Source organism: Pholis gunnellus (genome assembly GCF_910591455.1).
Source record: "Pholis gunnellus genome assembly, chromosome: 18".
Lineage (NCBI taxonomy): Eukaryota > Metazoa > Chordata > Actinopteri > Perciformes > Pholidae > Pholis > Pholis gunnellus.
The window spans coordinates 4,462,109-4,484,751 of record NC_136545.1 but is presented as its reverse complement, the minus strand read 5'-3'; the positions used below and the strand labels follow the sequence as shown (position 1 = coordinate 4,484,751).

At 41.5% G+C, this 22,643-nt stretch overlaps 1 protein-coding gene across 1 annotated transcript; it reads right to left on the bottom strand.

Annotated features, from left to right (window-relative positions):
- Positions 1 to 1,592: 1,592 nt before the first annotated feature.
- Positions 1,593 to 22,406, bottom strand: phf24 (PHD finger protein 24; the record flags this gene model as incomplete). Its single annotated transcript, XM_079178596.1, has 8 exons — positions 1,593 to 1,689; positions 4,273 to 4,350; positions 6,307 to 6,339; positions 9,612 to 9,778; positions 11,481 to 11,683; positions 12,450 to 12,528; positions 19,635 to 19,820; positions 21,993 to 22,406. The coding sequence occupies 8 exons, from the start codon at positions 22,404 to 22,406 to the stop codon at positions 1,593 to 1,595; spliced, it is 1,257 nt and encodes a 418-aa protein (XP_079034722.1).
- Positions 22,407 to 22,643: the final 237 nt, after the last annotated feature.

The following is a 22,643-nucleotide window of genomic DNA, read 5'->3' as shown; positions in this document are numbered from 1 at the left end:
TACAAAAGTTAAAAACTTGGCATGGGAGCCTTTGCTGAGCCTTCATTTATTTTACTAGAGTGAATATGTGTGATGGCTGTGACAGGTCCTTTATATGTAATCTTACACACATTTGCCTTATTTTCACAAGTATTGTTTGTGGAAAAATATCCCCAAAAAGGAGAAAAGAAAGAAACCCAAGATTCTCAAGGAGGTCAAATGCCATGCATTTATTTCAGCACTGTGACATATCCCTCAGACAATCAAGATTCATGTCATAACCATACTTTATTTAATAAGAGGACACAGACCCGTCATTACATGGCATAAACAATACATGAAGTTCTACTGGTTACAGCACGTTTCCAGTGATTCTACGGGCAGTTTTCATGTGCATTTTAAATTGTTGTATAACCTGTAACATTATAGAATCCCAACCACGTCTTTACCATTAACATGTCTTATTTTTAACAGTGCTTCTTGTATTAACAAAGGACAAACACTTGCGCCAGATCACCCATTGTCTTTCAGCATTTTTCCTGTTATTATGTCACACAGCAGCCCATCCACTTCCCCGTTCCCACAGTGCAAATAAGGACACTACAAGAGGAGGGCGGATGTTCCCACCTTGTCAAAGTGCAGCTCTGAGCGCAACGGGAACCAAATCTACTATATGGCAGTATATGCACGTCTTTTACCCGGGTTAGCTTTCGTTAACGTCCCCTTTTTTTTCACGGTTAGTACTTCGGAAGAACATAGACTCTTGGATGAGGCTGGGGATAAACAGAGGATACATCGGAGGATACAGGAATAAATACAGCTTTATTTTGATGCATAATAATAATTTATACCGGCGTGATTAGCAGTTCTTCATATAATATCAGCTACGCGGACAGCTTTTCATTCCCGTTTTGGTATACGTTCAGAGAATGGCAGCTGCGGGGGTTAATCTCCACCCCAGAAGTCTATCCACTTGTCAAACACTACCAATAATGAATTTGCACGTGCCTCTTGTGTAGTGTGATTAACAATTTTGATGGTGAATAACACAATCCTATTACAGCAGCAAGGAACTATTATTAGGGCACGATGAGGCCCGAAGGAATGAATCATTGAAATAGTAACAGCCTGTCACACTGACGTACCCGCATGGAAAGAGGTGTGTTATGCAGCTGGAGGGCCAAACAGTGTGTGGTATTTGTCATTTAATAGAGTGCGAGCATCCTGGGAGCTTGGATTTGTACGCGCGATTGCTACACTCAACGTTTTCCAAATCCACCGACGGGTTGTTCTTCCCCGTCCCATTTATCTCTCACATTTTGTCGGAAGTATTTTGTAGGAGTGGTGGACCTGTGACGGCTGCTGTCGCTTGCGTCGTCGGCGTTGTCAATCAGCGGGGCGTGTTGTCGGGTGTCGTGGGGTCGTGGGGTGACGCAGAGGAGGGAGAGGTTCCGTCGATGTCTCTCAGTGCTTCGTCCAGTTCGCTCAGTTGCTCTTCGCGTGTCAGCTCGTCTATCTTCCTCCGCTTGTCTGTAGACTATAGGGTACCCCCTCCATCTCTCTCTCTCTCTCTCTCCCTCTCTCTCTGCTGGGGTGCAGTGGAGGATCCTGGACTATAGAGGCACACGGATGTGCATGGCAGAACTATTGGGCCGCGCAGCCAATAGGTAGATGGCACTCTCCTTTAAAAAGTCTGCCCAGGTCACTGGCCTGTTGGATGAAGAGAGTTTCTATTAATTTACAACAATAGAGAAAAGGCTGTTTGTTTGACTATAGTTTATACTTTCAATATGTTGCTTACTGTCAAAAGAGAAAAATACGAAAACTAACAATGAATTGAATCTACTAAGTATGGCGTCTGTAGCCAAAGCCTGTTATATCTTCCTTCTATGTGCCATTGAGCTCCATTTTTTACATGCGCACTCATATTCCACTATTATTCAGAATATGACAATATTCCGTTTGGATATTCTTAATTAGGCCTTATTCCAAATGGAGTATTTTCCGATACATACAGACATGTGGGATATGCCGAAACTATTCGGCTTTCAGGTGCATTTCTTTGGACATGTATACAGCGCATTTGGAATATGCTTGTCAATAGTGTTCTTTATGGTACTGTGCAACATGTGGCCTCTTTCCTGTTTACGATGAGCTCCGTGTGTTGAACACTAACCAACCAAACAATAGGGCTGCAGTAGAGCTGCATGGCCAAAAGAAAAGCCCACATTTCTGGTCGGAAAGAGAAACACATTTTAAGCATTATGAAGGACATGGATATCAACAGGTTTTTGGATATGCTATATATATCACTATGCCAACCTTTTCAAGAAGGTGGTTGAAGAAATGAAAGAGGGAGGATGTGTTCACACGGTCCAACAAAATATTAATATTCATTAGCCATGGACACAACTTATTAGGAATATTTTCTTTTTCGAAATAAGAGCCAAACACTGAATATTTAGTGCACGTAAACGTAGTTGATGAGCCACACTGTTGCACTGGATGAGATGTTTCCTTTATAACAATTGACATGTGCACTGTAGCTTATGTTGAGTCAATCCTATACACCATCCAGGTGCCAAAACACTCAATATATTACACCAAATATGTATTTATCCGCTGGTAAAATTGTCCCCGAAAAATGCATTGATTACTTTGGTTAGAGCAATATTTACTGAAAACTACAGTGCCCAGCTGTATTAAGAAATTAGCTAGGATTTTGTTTTTTTTCCAATGAAAAAGAATATCAGTGACCCTGTTTTTAATGATGTATGTCTTCATAGAAATGAATGGTCCATTCAAGGCGGTATGGATGTTAGAAAGAGACAGACTAACACGTTGTTGGTTTTGTCTTTTCATGGAGTTTTTGAGAATATATCTGAAAAATCTAGAATAACACCAGCCATTTTCTGGCCCCAATAAAACTTCTTATTCTGATCTTTATGTTTGTGTCTTAAGTTTTGCTCATGATAACCCAGGTCCAGGTGTTCCCCCGCACAGCATGCACCACTTTACAATACAACACAGTAACCGTGCATTAAAAAATGATTTGGTTAAATCATAGTAAGTATCTGGCCTGTGCTCTGCTGTAATTTGCCTCATGCTGCTTTGAAAATGAATATATAAAAACAGACCTCTGTCTGCTAATTCAACTTAATATGACTCTCTTGTGTACCTCTCTTTTTAATTGTGGTTCCCTGTAGTCGCAGTATGAACTGCTAGTGCATTAACTGCGATTATTGCAACATTTTTATGATGTGGTATGAAGAAAAGTCTCAGAAGTCATGATATGCCAAAAAGGATTTGTCTTCATTATCTGGTGACTCTGAATCAGAGTTCCAGGTCATTTGGAGGGACGGCGAAGCCTGAAGCAGGAAGGTCCGTGCTGCAGTCTTCGAGGTTGTTTGGCTCAAAATCAATCTCGTTTTTTCTGCCCACGAAATGCTCACATGTCTTTGAACAGCGGGGACCGCTGCGGGGACACCACACAGCTTTATGTTGGCTGGTCCAGTGGGAAAAGGCCTATTCTACTAGGGTTAACAAGTTTATGTAAATTTCAATGCTGAAGGGAGACAGCAGGCCTGTGAAGCCTGTTAGAAGCAAGAGCCGTGAGAGGAGAGCTTCACCAAATTGGTATTCAATGCATGACTGTAATCGGGTGGAAACCTCCGGGTCTGAAAAGTGAAGCTAATGCGGAAGCATCTTCAACCTGCATACTTTCTAATGGCCAGGAGGGGGCGATTTCTCTGGTTGCAAAATTATGTCTGGTTGTATAGAAGTCTATGAGAAAATGACCCTACTTCTCACTTGATTTATTACCTGAGTAAACATTGTAAATATGAGTTTATAGTCTCAATGGTTGGTTTCTAGTCGTCTTCAATACAGCATAATTTACGTGAATTTACGTAAATTATCGTCCAATTCAGAATAAATAAATAATAGTATGCTTTAGTGCGTGGCTACCACGGACATGTCCTTATTTTTGTGTTTGAACTTTAACCCTTTCAGTTTGCTTTCAGTTCATTGTAACATTTTGGTCACCTCAAAATGTCGTGTCCTGCATTTGATTGTACATAGCTCAACCCTCTGGTTCCAAAAAACAAAGATGGCGACGGTCAAAATGCCGAACTCGAGGCTTCAAAAACAGTCAACAACCCAATCGGTGGTGTCATGGTGACTACGTCTACTTCTTATACACCGTCTATGTCTGTCATATTGTAATGTATTTCTATCAATTGTATTCTGAATCACACACACTCATGAACACACTTCAAATATAAGAGGACAAACCTGCTGTCATCAGTCTTGCTCCTTTCACTGCCAGAGCTGGCTGGACTGCTCTCGCACATGGGGCCAACATGACTGATGCTGCACAAAGGACAGAAAAGTACCAGTTAGAGAGAAGGTAACAAAAACAGTCAATGAAAAGATAAGACTTTCCTTGCTCTGAAAAAAGGGAAGAACAAGGGAATACATTTTTATTGTTAGGAAAATGCACACCATGCGTGAAGAGTGAAGACCGATAGTGATTTTAGTGAAACATAAGGACATTTTCTGATCCACAGCTGTAATTCCTACATTTAAATTATACTTATGTGGATGGGATATTGGTAAGCCCAAAGAGTTAATCAGTACTTCATAATATTTAGAGGAATCTGAGTTGTAGAAAGAAGCAGACAAGTCGCCACTTGTCACACCTTGTAAAACACTGTAATGTGTGAGAAGGATTCAAGTTTAAAGTTTCAAGGATTTTACTTTCTGAGTTCTCTTGTCCAAGAGATTGTGTAGAACTGGTTATGTGTTGAAAATACAGTCATCAGATGGCAACAAAATCAACAAAATTCGGTCCAGTTTTAACAGACGGCAAGAAGTCTTGTCTGGACTGTACCACCGTCAGCTGCTCCAACAGTTAACTTCAACTTTGTAGAAATTGGAAAGTAAAAGTCACAAGTCTCTGCTCCAAAAAAACAAATTGAACTCGCATAAATCTCCATCAAATCCTCATGTGTGGATAGCATTCTGAGCGGCATGCCGACAAGGAACGGAGCAGGAAGCCCCCAGTGTACAGGCAGAGTGATACAATGGTGAGCCGACAACCTGGTTAGCTCTTCCTTCTCTTGTGGTGTGGAGCTCTTCTACGTTTCTGATTTATATTTAGTAATTCCTGCTAGTTTTAACGCAGTTACGCCAATGGATTTGTCTGAAGTCCTTAAAAATGATCATGTGGTGACATCACTGTTTTCAGTCTCAATAGTGCTGAAAGGCATACATATTTTAAATCAGCAATTCGTCTTTTGATTAAGAAGTTAGTACAACAATGTTTAAGTCAAGCCTGATGTTGCTTTCATCATCAAAGAATGATCCCAGTCTCTTCCACACAGTGAGCATACATCTTATTAATTAAACACTGGTATTGGATCGATACTCCGTATCGGATGATACCAAAAGCCCAGGTATCACTATCGGGACTGAATTATGGTGAAGAAAATCTTTACTCAAGTTCAACTTATTAGCTCTTATTCCTCAGGAGACGATGCTCCGTTTGAGCCAGTGGTAAGATAGAAAGTGGACATCAAATTGAACTACTGTTTGCAGTCAAAAATACATTTTTACACCCAATGTGAATTCTTTTTTAAGTGGATTTTCTTTCTGAAGCCAAATCAAACACAGTTATAGAAAACAATACGGAGCAAGCCAACGTCACTTTCCATTACACTAGAAACCGAGACAAATTGTCTTCCACAACCTCACGAGTCATGAGTTTTAGATCTTTCAGAGTCGGGATAGAATCTCTTCAGATGAATCTTCTGACTGACAGCTGCTTGAAACCCTCATTTTCACCCTCACACTGTAGCTTGTGAAGGTCTATGAGCCTGCGATCAAAAGGGAGTATTCTGACTCATTTGATTTCTGCCTCATTTGATTTGTGCACAGCTCGCACTCGCACCCCTTTGGTCCGCAGTGTCCTCTTACGTTGATAAGTGAGGCTTTTAAAGCGAAGCTCCCCCGACGAGAACAAAAGGCTTTCTTTTGATCCCTATAATTAGAGGCCAGCCTGAATCTTATCTACGCCTCGGCATAACAAGACCTAATCATATGAAGGGCTCACACTCTGCTCGTTAAACTCCATTCAAGGATACATCCATCTTTGATTGCTGAATGTATGATCGCTTTTCTCTTCTTCTTCTTTTTTTTTATGAGCGAGGGGTTAATGAAGTCTTAACGGTGGGGGCTGTCTGAGAATGCTCGAGGATAACGGGGGTGCTCGAGGGTGCTGAGGTGAGGAAAAAGGAGGCAAGCCGTGCGGTGCTGAGTCACACTCACCCACAATTCATAGGAGAGCAGAGTCCCATGAGTCTGTGGGGGAATGCCGCATGTTGAATAGGTGAGAGGGATGGAAATGGTACAGCAGAGGAGATTTGACAGCACAAGAAGGTTATAAGCAGTAACAAGCAAGTGCACACCGCACACACACACAGTTCACATACAACAATGGAAAGTCCTTTTATTCCAGTAGAAAAATGTACTTGTGTCATTTAAACTTGTACTCCACTGCATTCCAAGGGGGGATATTATATTATAATTTGCTTTACAAATGGATTAGCAATAATACGCAGTAATAAAAGTAACACTCTCAAAGGGTTCATTCTCCATTATGATTCTTACAATTTTGATATTTAAGTATATTATATATATTTATATATTTGGTAACTTTTATTTAATGCAGGCCTTCTGAATACTTTTTCCACCACTGACACACACACACACACACACAGTACAAACAAATGGGACCTCATCAGAGTCCATCAGAGCTTATTTTCCTTCCATCACTACTCTGATGAGGTCTGTCTGAGTGTAAAAACTGATAAAAGAGCATAAATATATATATATATATATATATATATATATGTATATTTCCTTTTTTTTTTAATGTATATCCCATGTATTGCGCAATATTGAATGTGATTCCTTATAGCATTTTCTGCCATAAATAATATTAACTGAATCAAATAGAGACTACAAGGGATGAACACTATAAAAATAACAGCTATACAATGCAATCCTGTACAATAATCATCCAGCAAGGAGAGCTTTTTTTGAAGGTTATTATGTTCAGTTTTTGCTCTGACTTTTCTTCAGAGAGCTGTTGATTCATTTTTTTGTGGTGGAGTTGCACCGGATTGCATTATATTGTGAAATGCATCTAATATTTTGCCTCTCCTTTGATCTGCTATGAACAAAAAGGTAGTATTAGTTGCAGGGTTTGTTTTAGTTACTGTGAGCAGACCCTGTGTCCATGTCCGGGGCCAAACATGAATCGATCAGAACAACAGTTCTGTACTGAGTCTCCTTCAAGAGGCTTCAAAAGAGCACAATTCAAGTGAGCTCCAGGCAAAAGCAAAAGAAACCAGCTTCATCAATCTAATACGTCTAATCTAATAAGCAGGAATTCCGTCGTACTCGGCATCAAACTGGCGGGCAACTAAGTGCCTGCTTGTGACATGTGTGGCAGCACGGAATACATTATTGAATGAAACGCATTAGTTATGTGCTTTTAACATGACAGGGGAAACCGGCTACATTTACTTTTAATCTACACCTGATTTTTTTGCATTCTGCACTGGACACTGTGCCAGTCGAAGACCTTTGATTCTTTCAAGTGTTTGAGGTCAGAGCTGCAGAGGGACAAAGAAAGAGCATTGTGTCTTGTTACAGCGCAGAGCGAGAGGGAGGTGGACGAGGCAGGTTTTGCGCTGCCTGACCTTGGGGAAATTGTGTTCAAAGCAGATACTTGAAGGGTCATATAGCTGTGGGTTTTGATTGGGCGCACTAGCCAGAGGACGCGTTGAATTATAAATGCGACCAGCGCGAAAAAACTACAGGACAGGGTTCAATATTTGAGTTAATGTATAATCTATGCTAAAAAGTATATTGTGGGGAGTTTTTTTTTGTAGAGACATGTATAGATACTGTGCTCCCTTTTGACATCTTAGATGAAAAGCGTGATGGTATGCAAATGATGTAATCAGCAAATGCTGCAGAGGTATAAGAAGCTAAAATACGTTTTCTGGTTTGCATTGAAAGACTGCAGAGTCGACAGCTGTAGCAATACAGCCCTTTAAACCCGGTGTGATTTAATGTTCCTGATCCACGTAGACGAGATTGACTTTGCAATGGTTAAATTCTAAAAGCTACCGTATTGATGCCGAGTTGACAGACAGTACACATTACTCCCTTCATCGGAAGTCCGAGCACTTTGGCCAAATACATTAGTTAAATGGTTCAGGTTGTGATTTAAGGCCTTTCTCCTAAAAGTGAATTTGTCAGTGTAGATTAACTAAATAAATGGCATGCTGATGCATTAACATTCCGTCTTAGCAATACGCTAATGAAACCGTTTTTTGTGACCAGCGGAAACACACGAACATGCCATTGACATATCATCAACCATTTAAGTTGCTGACTGTTGCTTATTTACACATCCAGCAGTGACGGAGCAACAGTGCTATTCATTTGGGTTCGTGTTTGTGTCCACCTGGTGAATGTAAGTCCAAAATGTACTCCCTCTTAGCTCTGTGTTTGGTCTCTACCAACAGCTGAAGGAAATATCTGGTACTTCAGCTGCACAATGCTTCACTATGTTCACCGGCTAGTTATGGGAGCAGTGAGACTGAACCAGAACAGTAATGTAGCAGCCAGACAGCTAAACAATGAGCTACAATTAAATATTAAGCCACATGAAGCCGAGAAATTCGTGAAATTCTCTGCAGGTTCATCACTACGAGCAGCCCCTTTTCACGTTATCATTTCATACAGTTTTATAACAGAAAATGATTGATTATAGCTGCTTACAATTACAAAAAGTAGGAAATAGATGTGTGAAACTTAAACGGCAAAAAAATATATAACTAATTATGAATTTCTCTTAATATTTCTATTGGTGGTAGTAGTTTCTTGAAAGTATTAATCGTAATGTTTTGAAATAGAAGTGAATGTAAATGCAGATGAGCGCAAAATGTGACACAAATGCAGCTCTAAGAAAGTCATATAAGATCTCATTATGCGCTGTTATGTACGTCTAACATATATGATAAGATATATGAGATATACTGCGAAAAATATATTAGTATTTAATTATAAACTCTGAGTTCAATTAGGTTTAAGCCCAGGTTTTACCAGTGAACTGCCGCTGAAGTTTTCTTTTGTCCATCCCTGATGCTGAAAACACAAAAGACTGATTTGCTCATTTAATATATTGGACAAGTAAAGATGTGTGTCATCTGCAAAGCAATCGAAATTGACACTGTTACTGGGGATTATGTCGACCAGGGGAAGAATATGTAACGAGGAAAGAACACGGCTTGTTATCTTGCTTCCAGTCTTCTTTCAGACAGTCTCTAGCAGCCAAACCTTTTTTTTTTTCCTTTCCCCTCTGCCAGCTGCAGTTGGCATACAGATGAGATCCTCACTCCTCCAAAAACTCCTGCCAGACTTGAACACAGACGTGTGCCTTTTATCTCAGTCTAGACATGAAATACTTTCCTCAAAGGGTTCAAACTAATGCTCAGGGTTTTGAATTTTACGATTTCTTGTTGGGATACACCGGCCCTTTTCTTTGGCGTGCTCACCTCACATTGCAAGACTGCGAATCCTTGTTGAGCTTGTGGAACCAGGACTGCTGGGCCTGGCGGCATTCTGCTCTTGTGATCACGCCGTCTTCATCCAGGTCCAGACCCAGGAACACTGACCGGGCGTTGTTTCTCTCCTTGGCAGTCAACAGGCGCACCATTGAGTTCTAGAAAAAAAAACAAATCCAAACAGTGTTTGAGATTATGTAGTTTTGATTTACCCATATGAATCCCCTTCCCCTTTTACGCTGCTATAATTTAGGAACCTGGAAAAGGTTTTTTAGTCTTTGGCCTTAATCCCATCAATCACATTAGCACTGTCTGACATAGTCTGCTGGTGCCGATTTACCCCATGCTACCCCCAGAGTCGAGCCAAAGCACACATTTTAAACTGTGAAGTAAAATTAAAAAAAAGTTATTCAGGGAGGTGGATGCAAGCCAACTTTTATAGCATTTGCCTCGGAGTCTTACGATCAAACTAACCTCAACATAAAGTAGTCTTTGACCTGTTATTGCAATCTCTTCAAGGCCGATTAGCAAGTATTTATGCAGTTTTTTGCTGATCTCTGCCACAGTAACCGAAAGAAAGTCTCTTTTTGAGGAGCGAGAAGAGGTAAACCTTCTCATCCCTCCGTTGCTCTGCATTACGGTGTGAATGAAAGAATGTACACACTGTGAGCTTGAGTCACATCATGGCGAAGTCAAATTCTGCGCTCTGATTGGTTGGAAGGTGTGGATTAATTTGGGAGAGAGGAGCAGAGAGAAAGTGCAACTGTGTGTGTGTGTGTGTGTGTGTGAGAGAGACAGAGAGAGTTACATAACGTTGTCTCTGCTGGAAAGACGGTTTTAAGCATTATTCATTTTTTTTCTTGTCGGTTCATATGGTCACGATTTGAGAATGTATTTTTCTCTCAAAACTCCCGGCAAAGCCTAGTGAACCTTTTCCTGTTTTGCTTGATGTCGCCTAGCAAAACAAACGCCAAATATTCTGGGGTTCAGGAATTGTATTTCATGATTTAAAAAAGAATAGCTGGGAAAAAGAGTGTTAAGTAAACAAACATAAAAATGATGATTTGATTACGTATGGCCTTTTGTCAGCAAGTGGAAGGAGCAGGATAGTTTGCACGTTCCATGATTGTAATGGTGAGGATAATGCTTCATGCCAGGTGGTTTGGGAGATTTTCAGGGCGTCATGTTGTGAAATCAGGGAGTGTATAAATTCTGTTATAATTACTAGTGGAGAGCCTGTTTGGAGCCCTTTCCCGCTCGGAAGGAGCGGATTGTTTGGTTGTATTATATCTTGCATCAAAAGGCAAAAATGCACTACAGTCAATGAGCTGCGGAAGACATGCTCGACTCAGTCCTTAAAGGCAGAGATGTAAACGTTTTGTAAAACACTAAGTTAAGTATGAGGTAAAGTGTCCTAGTTATGAACTCAGAGTCTCAGGCCTGTGTATGAAGCTGTTCCTGAGCCTGGTGGTGCAGGACCAGATGCTGAAAAGAAGTCTGAAGGACTTATTGAACGCCTTAGCATCAGACCAGTTTACAAGAAAAAAAATGTAAGAACACGAACATGAACTAGTTCGTATTCGGGACCGTGAACTGGGTTTAAAATCCATAATTTTGAGCTATGAACTGAACTTTGCACTCGCTCTCGTGAAGCGTCAACTTGCACAACACTGTTTATTGATATCGAACATGTCCAGGGTTGCACCAACTTCGACACTGCACATCTTTGGGCCCCCAGCAATTCACCCGCCAAGTGTGAAATAGATCACACACACATATACACGTACAGACAGGGATTCCTTGCTTTGCAGTTAGATGTTTTGAATATATGCAACTTGTTTCCTCTTCTTAATACTTTACCTCTGAGCGAAACTTCCGCAACATTGTCACAGACTCAAAGTAAAGGAAGTCGGACCATTCGACGTGACCCTTCTTCTCTGGATCCAGCGCGGCGAACTGGGCGAGGACTTCCTCCTCCTGCTCATCAGTCAGGTCCTTATCGAACAGCTGCTTGGACGCATAGTGGCGGTACTGCAGCAGCTCGTCTGACACCAGGCACGACTCTGCAGCGGCAAGGGAACAATGCATCACATCAGACCTGATTAGACACCGAGCAGTCTTCCAGATGCAATTAACCTATCGAGACTCGCTCTCCGCAACAGGCAGGACCTCCTCCCACTGTTTTACCTCCATCCAAGCTGAGGAATGATACCACGCATTCGGAAAATAGACTTAGGGTGATGAGGACAGATAATGTAATAACTCTGACAGAGCGATAGAGTTGATGAAGAATAGAATGTATACAGTACACAATGTTTTTCTTTAGCATCACGATGCTAAAAGCTGGGCTTTCAAATAACTTCAATGTTAACACGCGTCATCAGTCACGTGAGTCGCTTGTCAGTCAAGTTAACATCAACCACGCTCTTTTCCTAAATCTAACTAAGTGCCTAAAGGTAACTTCCTATGAAAATGGAAATTTATTTTGAAAAGACACCATGCGTGAAACAAGGTTATAATTTCCCTTCCACGTCCAAAGCTGACTGTTAGAGGGATACATCAAAGCTTGACGCTTAGGAGCACTGAGCACGTGTCACTATTTGACGCATTGGGGTGAGAATGTGTCGGTAGAGGATGGGCGTTTAGGCCCCTCCCCAACTAGTGCTATGGAAATATAAGAGTCTACAACCAACATTGCCATGCCTAAAAAAAACGAAATGATTTCCTAACTGCCAAACGAGATGGACAGTATCACCACTTCCTCCTGCCACACTTGAACTGTATGTATACATGTATGAAATGTATAATATATTTTCCACCCTCACTCACCAGGGATGATCTTGCACTGCTTGAAGGTCTCCATGAGGCTGTACATCTCTTCCTCTGTCAGCAGTAGATTTAGATTATCCTGCAGAGCAGGGTGAGAGGAGGGCAGACAATTACACTTGTAAAAAAAAAAAAAGAAGAAAAAAATGATAGTGTGCTCTAATTACATAGGCTTAGTCCCAGATGGGCCTCCTGTAATTAGCCACAAGCATACAAAGTATTGGATTGTGAATCCATCTCGGCAACTCTGTTTCCCAGGTGATTCACGTGATGTGCTGTTGTATCTCTCACTCTCTTCACGATGGTTTCATTGGTAAAAGAAAGCCAGAGAGAAAAGTAAGTGCAGAGTGGAGTGAGCAGGCAGCAACCTCCAGGTCTGAAGAAGCGAAGTTAATTCAGTAGTTCCTTAAACCTGCATTCTTTCTATAGGTCAGCATGGGGCGACTCCTCTGGTTACAAAAATAAGTCCAATTGTATAGAAGTCTATGAGAAAATGACTCTACTTCTCTCTTGATTTATTACCTCAGTAAACATTGTAAACATGAGTTTATGGTCTCAATCTCTAGTTTCAAGTCTTCTTCAATACAGCATGATGTTCATTTAGTAAATGATGGTCCATTTAGAGTCAAATAAACCATAAAGCAGGGTATGCTTTAGGGCGGGGCTACCTTTTGATTGACAGGTCGCTACCACGGCGTTGTTCGGTCTGGGAGTTGTCCGTGTTTCCATCTTAGAACCCTTGAACTTGAGAGTTAATTGTAACATTTTGATCGTCTAAATCGGTTGTACTTAGCTCCACCCTCTCGTGTCACTTCTGGTTGCAAAAAAAAACAAGAGGGAGACTGCCAAAAACAATATGGCAGTGGCCAAAATGCCAAACTCGAGGCTTCAAAACCGCAGTCCACAAACCAATGGGTGACGTCACGGTGACTACGTCCACTTCTTATATACAGTCTGTGACCATGAGGCTTGAATTTCTCATATAATGAAAAAAATATATATTTTTGATTGCATAAGCTTTGCTAGTACATGTTTTCAGATATCATGTTTTTATCTATTTCAACAGCAAAGGGCAGTGTTTTAAATGTGAGCATCAGCTCATTTATAAACAAAACACATATCAATTATATATGGAAGTATATCAAAATGTTATGTGGCCAGAAATGAACTAATTGGGCATTTAATCAGAGTTATGGAAAATGAACACGGTATACATTTCTTCCCAGACGTCAGCAAATCCACAGGCAAGGTAAATCACAGGAGACACTGATTTATATCTGAATATTATTTGTACATTATTAATCAGATAAGTGGCGTGATGAAACTTTGATGATCCCTTCGGGATTACTGAGGGAAGTCAATTCCAGTGTGTTTACCGAGGCCTTAATCACCGTTACAATCTGCCAGGGTTTCACAATATCCACAAATCTAAATGCGCCACCGGCCGCCCTTTAAAATCAAATGAAAAATACACCCGCATGCTAATAACAGCAAAAATCAAAAAAGGAGATGGCAGATTTGGATAAAACACAGATATGTCAATGCAAACCAGCATTTATTCAACATGGTAAAATAACAGCGAATACAAATGAAATCAGATGAGAATTTCAGCGAGCTGATTAAAACACCACTCAATGTGGTGACTTGCCCTCGCCTCCACACCCCCCGAACAAAACGCCCCCCCTCTTTCCCCCGGCCCGGCAAACCGTGTTGCACACATGGCCTCATTATATGAGCGAAGAGACGAGCAACAGGCTGCGTGACGTCCTCCTGCATTTCCTCAACATGTCATCAAGAGCACATTAGCTGCCAACACCTCGCTGCCCCGCTGTCTGCAACGTTTACAGATCGAGAGTGTGTGTACTGTACGTGTCTCTAATTATCATATATTTATTTATTTACACCGCCTTTGATACTAGCCAGTCCTCCCTGCTTATGTCTGGCTGCTGCGAGTGGGTGGTGCTGCTTAACGAACATGATGTTTTGATGGATGTGGGAATCACATGGGAGAAAATCACTCAATCACATATAATTGTCCTTCCCTTCCTTCATTAGTTTATTCATTTGTGCACTCGATAAAGAAGGATTTTACCTACACATATACGCCCCTAACGGCCATTCCAAAGTCAAGGAAAAGTAAAAAACTGAATCAAAATAATAGGCTCACGTAGTGTCTGCCACACAAAAAGTGTACGGATGCAGTCGGGGACGCCGCGTCCTCGTTAGCATGTTGCTATGTATCGTTTGAACAGAATGGAACTGTTAGTTTAAAGTGTCGAAGCTGCCTGAGAGCTAACAGAGGGATGTTGTTTTCACACTGGACGAAAAGACCCCCTGGGCTTTCTTCCCCATTGGTTTGTGCTCATTCTCTAGTGGCTGCTCTCTGCAGTTTGACAGGTTTTTTTGTACAATCACACAAGCCATTCAAAAGCCCAACACGGATACTGTCATGGAGACCACTGAGCCCTGAAGTGGATTCGCTCAATGCAGCATCAGAATGACGGACCCTTGGGTGGTTTCTAGTCCTCCAGCCATACCAGTTCACAGGGGCCTATTTTCTCCTCTCCCAATATGTAATTTACTTTACTGAGCTGTGAGCTTGTTGATGTTTGAGGAATGCACAGTCACTTGTGTTTCGTCTCTCTGCTCACACAGGGTTTCTATAAGGGGACTCTTAATTCCCTGACCTACTTTGCCCTTTAAGAAGAAAACCATTCAAATTCCTGCTGTAATGTTAATCCATTCCAAAAAAGGGAATGTTGACTTGTTTCTCAACTCCACTAACAATGCGTGTGCTTTGATTTAGCCTCTTGAGAGGGTACATTTGATTGATATAGTTTGTCAAAGTGCACTTGACTCCCAATTGGCTCTAAATGAGGGGGGAAATTCTTGCCACCTGTGATAAAGTGGCACTCATTCCAGAGATCCTCCATGATTGGACACATACAGCAGGTGACAGGGTAATAAAAGGTCTTGGAAGATATCAAAGTGGTTGGTCTGTGTCTTACACTCTCCAGGAAAATGGAGGGAGGCCAGTGTGTTGTGTACAGAAAGGATTGTGATGAACCTACTGGAACTCACACCAACCATTCTCAAGTACAACAGATACATTCTAAGATATAACCATATATTTGGCCATTTACAAAATAGAGATATGGCAAGTGAAACAGCTCTAGCACCATAGATGGCAATGTCTTCAAACTATTTGTGTGTCAGAGCCAAATGTATCTCGCTGTAATTTTTGTGTGCAATGTGTCTTTAAAACAATAGTATTGAAACAGTTATGCGTTTTTCATCTCAAATGCGCAGTATTCTTCGTTGCTCTTTATTCCGATCCCCATTAGCTTCCACAGAGTGGTCCACAAAAAAGTTTCCAAAAATACGTTAAATGGTAGTTATGAAACATTTAACAATGATGGCCGACAATGGAAACAAAAACAACATTTTAAACTATCAGGTAAGATTCTAAAATAACAATAACCAAAATAGCATAACTCTTTCAACGAAAAAGGGTTCTAAGATGAAAACATGAACTGTAAGATTAGACAACTAGGTCAATAGAGACCTGTCAATCACAGTAGCCCCGCCCTAAAGCATATTCTGCTTTATGGTCTCTTTGACTCTAAATGGACCAAAACTTACTAAATGAACATCATGCTGTATTGAAGAAGACTTGCAACTAGAGATTGAGACCATAAACTCATGTTTACAATGTTTACTGAGGTAATAAATCAAGTGAGAAGTAGAGTCATTTTCTCATAGACTTCTATACAATCAGACTTCTATTTGTAACCAGAGGAGTCGCCCCCTGATGGCCATTAGAGAGAATACAAGATTAAGGCACTTCTGCATTGGCTTCACTTTTCAGACCCGGAGGTTCTGCTTCCAGTGCCCCTGTGAAATTAAATTGTCTTCTGATCACTTCAGATGATGAATTTGAGATCCTTTGTCCAATAATATCCATAAACTTGCCATAGCCATGTGGATGATTTATCATATTCAAAACGATGTGCCATGTCCCTCTGCATTACCGCTCTTATCTAGCCTATCATTGTTTCGTTTTTTTATCGTGTTGCTTATTATTATATTTATTACAGTGCTCTGTGTGCAACATTTTATTAATCTTCTGATTAAACTAAAATCCCCACAAGAATTCATAAAGTATAAATATTCCATTTATCTGTGTGTGTCTGTAACTCTAAAAAATGAGATGAAAATCAATAAAGAATTATTACAAAACAAATTGATGATGCTGTCATCAGGAAGCCGCTTCCTTTGTTTGTCCCATGCCAGACACTGTTTCTAATCTGCAATGTTATTACGCTCATAAAGCGTTACCCCTAGTAACACCTACCGTCTGCAAAACTATGAAACTGGCCCTCCGTTATGGATGCTATAATTACATTTTTTAAGTCCATCTAAACTTATATTTAAAAAAGAGATGCATTAACAGTGATTTAAGGGTTTATGCAACACCTACTGACAGCATCTGGAAAAAGGACACAAAAGGCCCCATGGGGGGGAAGAAAGTATAATAATAGCAACACATTCTAATCTTAAACTGGCAGTTTGCATAAATAGTCATATCAGACGGCCCTGTTCAGAACAGATGACAGCATTGATTGTGTTCAAACAGCTTTAAATAGGCTCAGTGCCAGAGCAGGAAGTTGAAACAAATTTTTTTTTTTAACCCTAACCCAAAGCTGCGAGAATCAGTATTTCAACGTGAACAATGAATCAGATCATAAAATAACCCTGCAGTTCCCTTCATGCATGTGGATCCTTTAAGTCACTTTTAGCTCATTGTTGAGCAAACTACGCTCAACCTCATTTTCAGCTGCACGTTTTTAGTGGAAAAAGCTCTGGCGAACCGGCATACTAGCTAAAAACAACAGCTATTTCATCATGCTTATCTCGCTCCATGCCGGTTACACTTCCAGCATGCCTGTTGTATGAATGCACTCTTTACTTTGACTGAAGTGTGACCCCCCCCAGGATCTTGGCCCTCAGGATCACTTGTGAGCTAGCAGCACGCATTAAAAACTAATCGGTGCTATTAACAAGGGTCAGCTCGTTCACGAAGCCTTCCTCCGTCTGATTGGCTGACATGCAGCAGTCTGCTTTGAAGGCTGACTGTAAATCCATTTTCAAGGAAACTCCACCCGCAGCAGTCTCCAGCGATAGGTGTGAAATTAAATGGCGATGCGATGGAAGCAAAGGGAGCGGGGGATTTGTAACAGCTGACTGACATATGCAAAAAAAAAAAAAGCTGATTTCTTTAGCTGTGATGGCTAGAATTCACAATTTGAATAAACCGGTTCTCTCTCTTGTCTTTCCCTTGCTGAATTGTCCCCTTCCACCCCCTCCGTTCCTCGCACACCGAAGGAGCCAGCCAGAGAAAGAGGACCTTTTCGCTGTCCTCTCACTGATTGTGTGAAAACGTCCCCCCTATGACCGCAACTTTGGCAAGGGATTTCGCTTCTCATGGGCTGGCGAGAGACAGCGAAAGCCCCCACTCCACTCCAAAGGGTCCTCCAGCGAAAGCGGCGCTTCAGCTGTTTGCGCTCGAATCAAAGCAGATTGCATTGTGCCTCTCGACGACCACCAGAGAGTCATCCGTTTTGGCATTGGATTTAAATTCCTGACTGGAGGCTGAAGTCAGTTTTATTGTTTGAAAAACAAAACTCTCTATCTGACCTCCCAGTTTAATTAGTATCCCAATAAAAACATGACAGCATTCTTATTGTGCAGTATAGCTGCTGCCATACATGGATACAATGATTGCTAGAAAGGCCACGTCAAAGAGCTCACTGTGCTGAAGAACATAGTTAGCCTATATAATGGGCTGTATAATGTTATATAACGCATCGACTTTCTCAGCCTGGTCGGTGGATTATTACCATGCCGTCACTGACACTTGTAAAACTGACTAGACTGGAGGGATACGTGGAGCGACATAGTTTAAAGCTTAGCAGCATTGAACAAGCTGCGTTATTTGACGCATTGAGGTGAGAGTGTGTCGTTTGATACATGACTTCACACAAACTTTGGAACATGCTCACACGTTTTAAAAGACAAATCACAATGTGAGAGGGTGCAATTAATTAAGGCAGTAACAGTTTTTTTTCACCAGCTGCTACGACAACTGTCGGCCGGCAAATGTACTCAGCTGTAGCTAATTAATGCCAACTGTCACTGACGCTAGGAGGAAGCAATCGTTAATGATAAAAGTCGCACCTGTGCTTTTCCCGCAGTGACATTATGAAATGCTATAAAGTCATTTTTATTGTTTGTTGTATCGTTGATTTGCACTCTACATAAAAGCTCTGAAACTGGACATCCAGGACCGCAGGCTGTGGCACAGCAGTCACTCTGTAGAGCTAACGTTAGCTCAAGCAGCTACAGCATAGAGCTGTTTAACACTAGGTGTCGTCAGTCAGATGTTAAGACTTTGTCAGATGGGATTTAACAGCAGTTTGTCCTTGTTACCATAACTGGCTAACAAGCCTGTATCAATAAATGGAATATCACTTCTGAATGTCATGATCAATCCAAGTAAATTCACTTAGGAGTAGACTTTCCTCTAATTAACTGATCTAAGATAAGAGCCCTAGGATGACTTCGAGAAAATGTTGTCTTATCTGATTCTACTCTTGTATTATGTTTCTATATATTTTGTATAATGCCATGTCAATCACAAACATATAGCCCTCTAGTTTAAGTTGTAGAAAATAATTAGATGTCTTCATCAAACTGTTCAGCCGTTTCAGAAGATTAACGTCATCATTTTGTATCATGATGATCGTTATTCAAGTTTATATTTTGAATTTGTATATTTGGACCCACCTTAACATTGTTAAAGTGAGTTGACACAATAAACCTTGTTAGCCTTCATCCTGTTCATGATACTAAATGTTGTTGCTGTAGCAACAGCAACAGGAAGCTATAATAACCCCCAGCAAGGTTATCTTGTGTGAGAAATGGGATGAAATAGTGACTACAAAAAGAACAGCAAAATCTAGAAAATAGAGGAGAAACGACTGAAATAATCCTCCACAAAGGCCAGAGGAACAAATGTAAACCCTAGAACCGACACAATGTATATTTTGGTATACCTCCATGCATCTGCATTTCTTAAAGCTGTATTGTTCATTGTCCAGCAAGTGACCGTGAGCTGCGCAGACTTACACAATAGTAGCAGCTCCAGCCAGTAACAGTGTGGGCCGTATCTCTCATCTCCTGCAGGGCCTCGGCTCGCAGGTAGCCCAGCTCCCTCAGGCATCCGTCGTGGAACATCCGAGTGCAGATCCTGCAGGGGTACAGGTCGTCGGCAGTCCACACCTCACACACGTCGCACATCTCATCGTTTGGCGGCTGAGGTGAAAAAAAATAAAAATGAAGACAGATCGCGTCAATTACCGAAAGATTTTTGTTGCAAACCTGATTTATGATCTCAATTTGGCAGACATGAGGATTGCAAACACACACGAACACGCACTGCCCTCCATCAAAGCTCTGAATAAGGAGGCTGGGTGGAAAGATTAGGCACCAGTGGTGGGAGTGTGGTTTGATGGTGGGACGGGTATTTCAAAATGTACTAGCAGTTTGCGTTCTTTGCTCACGATCTTCGATAGATTATTAAGACCGCACATGCCTTACGTGGAAAGGGAAACTGTGCCTTTGACAAACGTGTTCATTGTCAGTTATTCTCCATCCTCACAGTGGGCTCCATTTACAGCCGGGATAAACCCAGCTGTCAAGCCTGGGGAAATGACTGCAGAATGCTTGACTGGTTAACCACGCTGAGACATTGTCAGAGAGTTTCCACACTTGTTCTTTTTTATCTCTATTTCAGCGCCTCGGCCTCAGCTTCACGCCCACAGACACATCACAGATGAGACCTGGTCAAACCTCCTCAGTCACGACCTATCTTCTATCGTCATGGCCCAACTCTTGAGACCTGATGACTCCATCTGCATCAACAAGCTCCCTGCATTATAGTCCGTGTCAAAATGAGATCTGGGCTGCCACCGGGGACAAAAACTGGATAATAAGGTCATTCATCAATGTCTAAGATGGAGAACGTTTATCTAAAAATCAAGACTTACAATTAAAGTGTCCCTACAAGCAATCAATTTGAATTTTGCCACACAGTACTATATATGTTGGATGTAACAAACCACACGCTGGCTTTAGCTGCTCATAAAGTTAGTGGGGCATAGACAGAATATATTCCTGTTCTAAAGATTGTGCTAAAGGAAAGGCCATGGAGGTCCATAAATTCCAACGGCTTCCTCCCTTTGGGAACATGATTGTGCTCAGCAGCTTTCCTTGCAGTCAGCCTGTTAAGTGGGAGGTACCCTGTGTGCACTGTTGACATTTTGACCTGAGGGTGGTAATAGATTAGAGCTCATTGAGTGTCAAAAGTGGAAAAGATTCAGCCCTTTGAAAGCAAACATGAGCTCTGAAATGTTATAGCTGGCTTAGCTTTTGATATCACCTGCATACAAAATGTTAAACACCTGTAAAAATATATTAATATGGGCCACATTAAATAGGAATACAATAAAATCCGCTACAATAAAGTAAAACAGTTAACTCAACCCAGGATAATGTAAGGATTTCAGAATTGTGTGTGTTTAATGTTAATGTGGGGAATGAGCTCTTTTTGACATTGAAGCACTCTGACGTACAACTGAGTGTCATCAGCATAACACTGAAAAGTGACACTATGTCACTGGATAGCATGAGGAAGGAAGGTTATATGAGAATAAAATGGCTCCCAAAAGGCTCCCAAAATCTAACCTGACATGAGAAAATAAGGAGGCAATTACTAATGAAGAGACAGAACTTTGAATGTGACGGATGACAGGAAAACCAATTTACTGCCATATTAGCCTGGCAAAAACCATGCCATATTGCTTTACTCGTTGTGGTCTAGATACTATTTGCGTTCAGTTTCAGCCTTTCAAAATCCCCAAGTACATTACTACTGCGAGGTAGACCCTTTTATTTCTGCACCTCTTGTTAAAGTGCAGCATCGGCAGTACAGCAAGTTACCAGGCGATGTTTACTCTTTGCAAAATCGAAAAAACCTGATGGTGTCAGTGAACCTGTGAACTCCATCCCCCTGTTAGTCAGCGTCGCCCTGGATATGGTCACCTCTCTGAGCCACAGCCAACACAGCCCGCCCACGAGAGGCCTGCTGTGGAGAGCTCTCACGCACAACAACACATCTCATCGCTATGGTGGGAATAAAAAGCCTTGCAGAAGAAAAAAAAACGTTTTACTAATACTTTCTCACCTTCAACAAGGGTGTTTAGATAAAGTTAAGAGTCTTTTTACAGCCTGGCTGAACTGCTTCATCATAGATGAAGATCATAGATGAAGCAGTTCATCTTGCAGACATCTCTTTAATCCCAGGACCTGGGGATTCTGTGTGTGCTTTGTCAAAGTAAAGGGTTATTTTTTTGTTTGTTATAGTCCTGATTTCAATAACACCGTGGCCGTGAATTACGCTGCTCTATTACGGCCTTCATTTCGTACCTGCTCTTTCTTTTTCAGCTCCACCTCTACAGGCTGGTCATCATCGGCTTCCCTTTTGGGCCGCACGAAAGCGGGCGGCGTGAGCTGATGGCTCTTATCAAGATCTTCAGGCTCCACCCCTTTCCCGTCACGCATCCTCGACCAAGCCTCCTGGTTGACCTTACAATCGTCCCTCGCTGGCGCCGAAGTCGACGGGCCTGCGTTATTGTCCGTTTCCTCCTTCTCCGCTTCCTCTGCGTTCTTCTCGTCAGGAGTGGCTGAGGACTCGGCAGGGCCATCGCCCTCCTCAGCTTCTCCGTCTGCTTGTTTGGCTGGAGCTGGACGCTCCCTAATGCCCGCCTGGAAGGCATTGACGACGGCGTTGCATTTCTGCACCTTCTCCACCTGCTGCTTCTTTGACATGAGCACTCCCATGGCTACAGACGGATGGAGAGAGAGAGAGAGACAAAGAGAGAACAGTTACACAGGTACGCTGCATTTACAATTCATCACAACAGTGACTTACAACAGTACAGTTATTACCCACGGTTAGAGTTTTCAAATTAAATTTTTTCATGAATATTTAACAAATAGACATGACTAGAAAAGCACCATTGAAAGTCAAGAGAACATCCCTGAATATCATTTATTAAGAGATTAACTCCCAAAAAA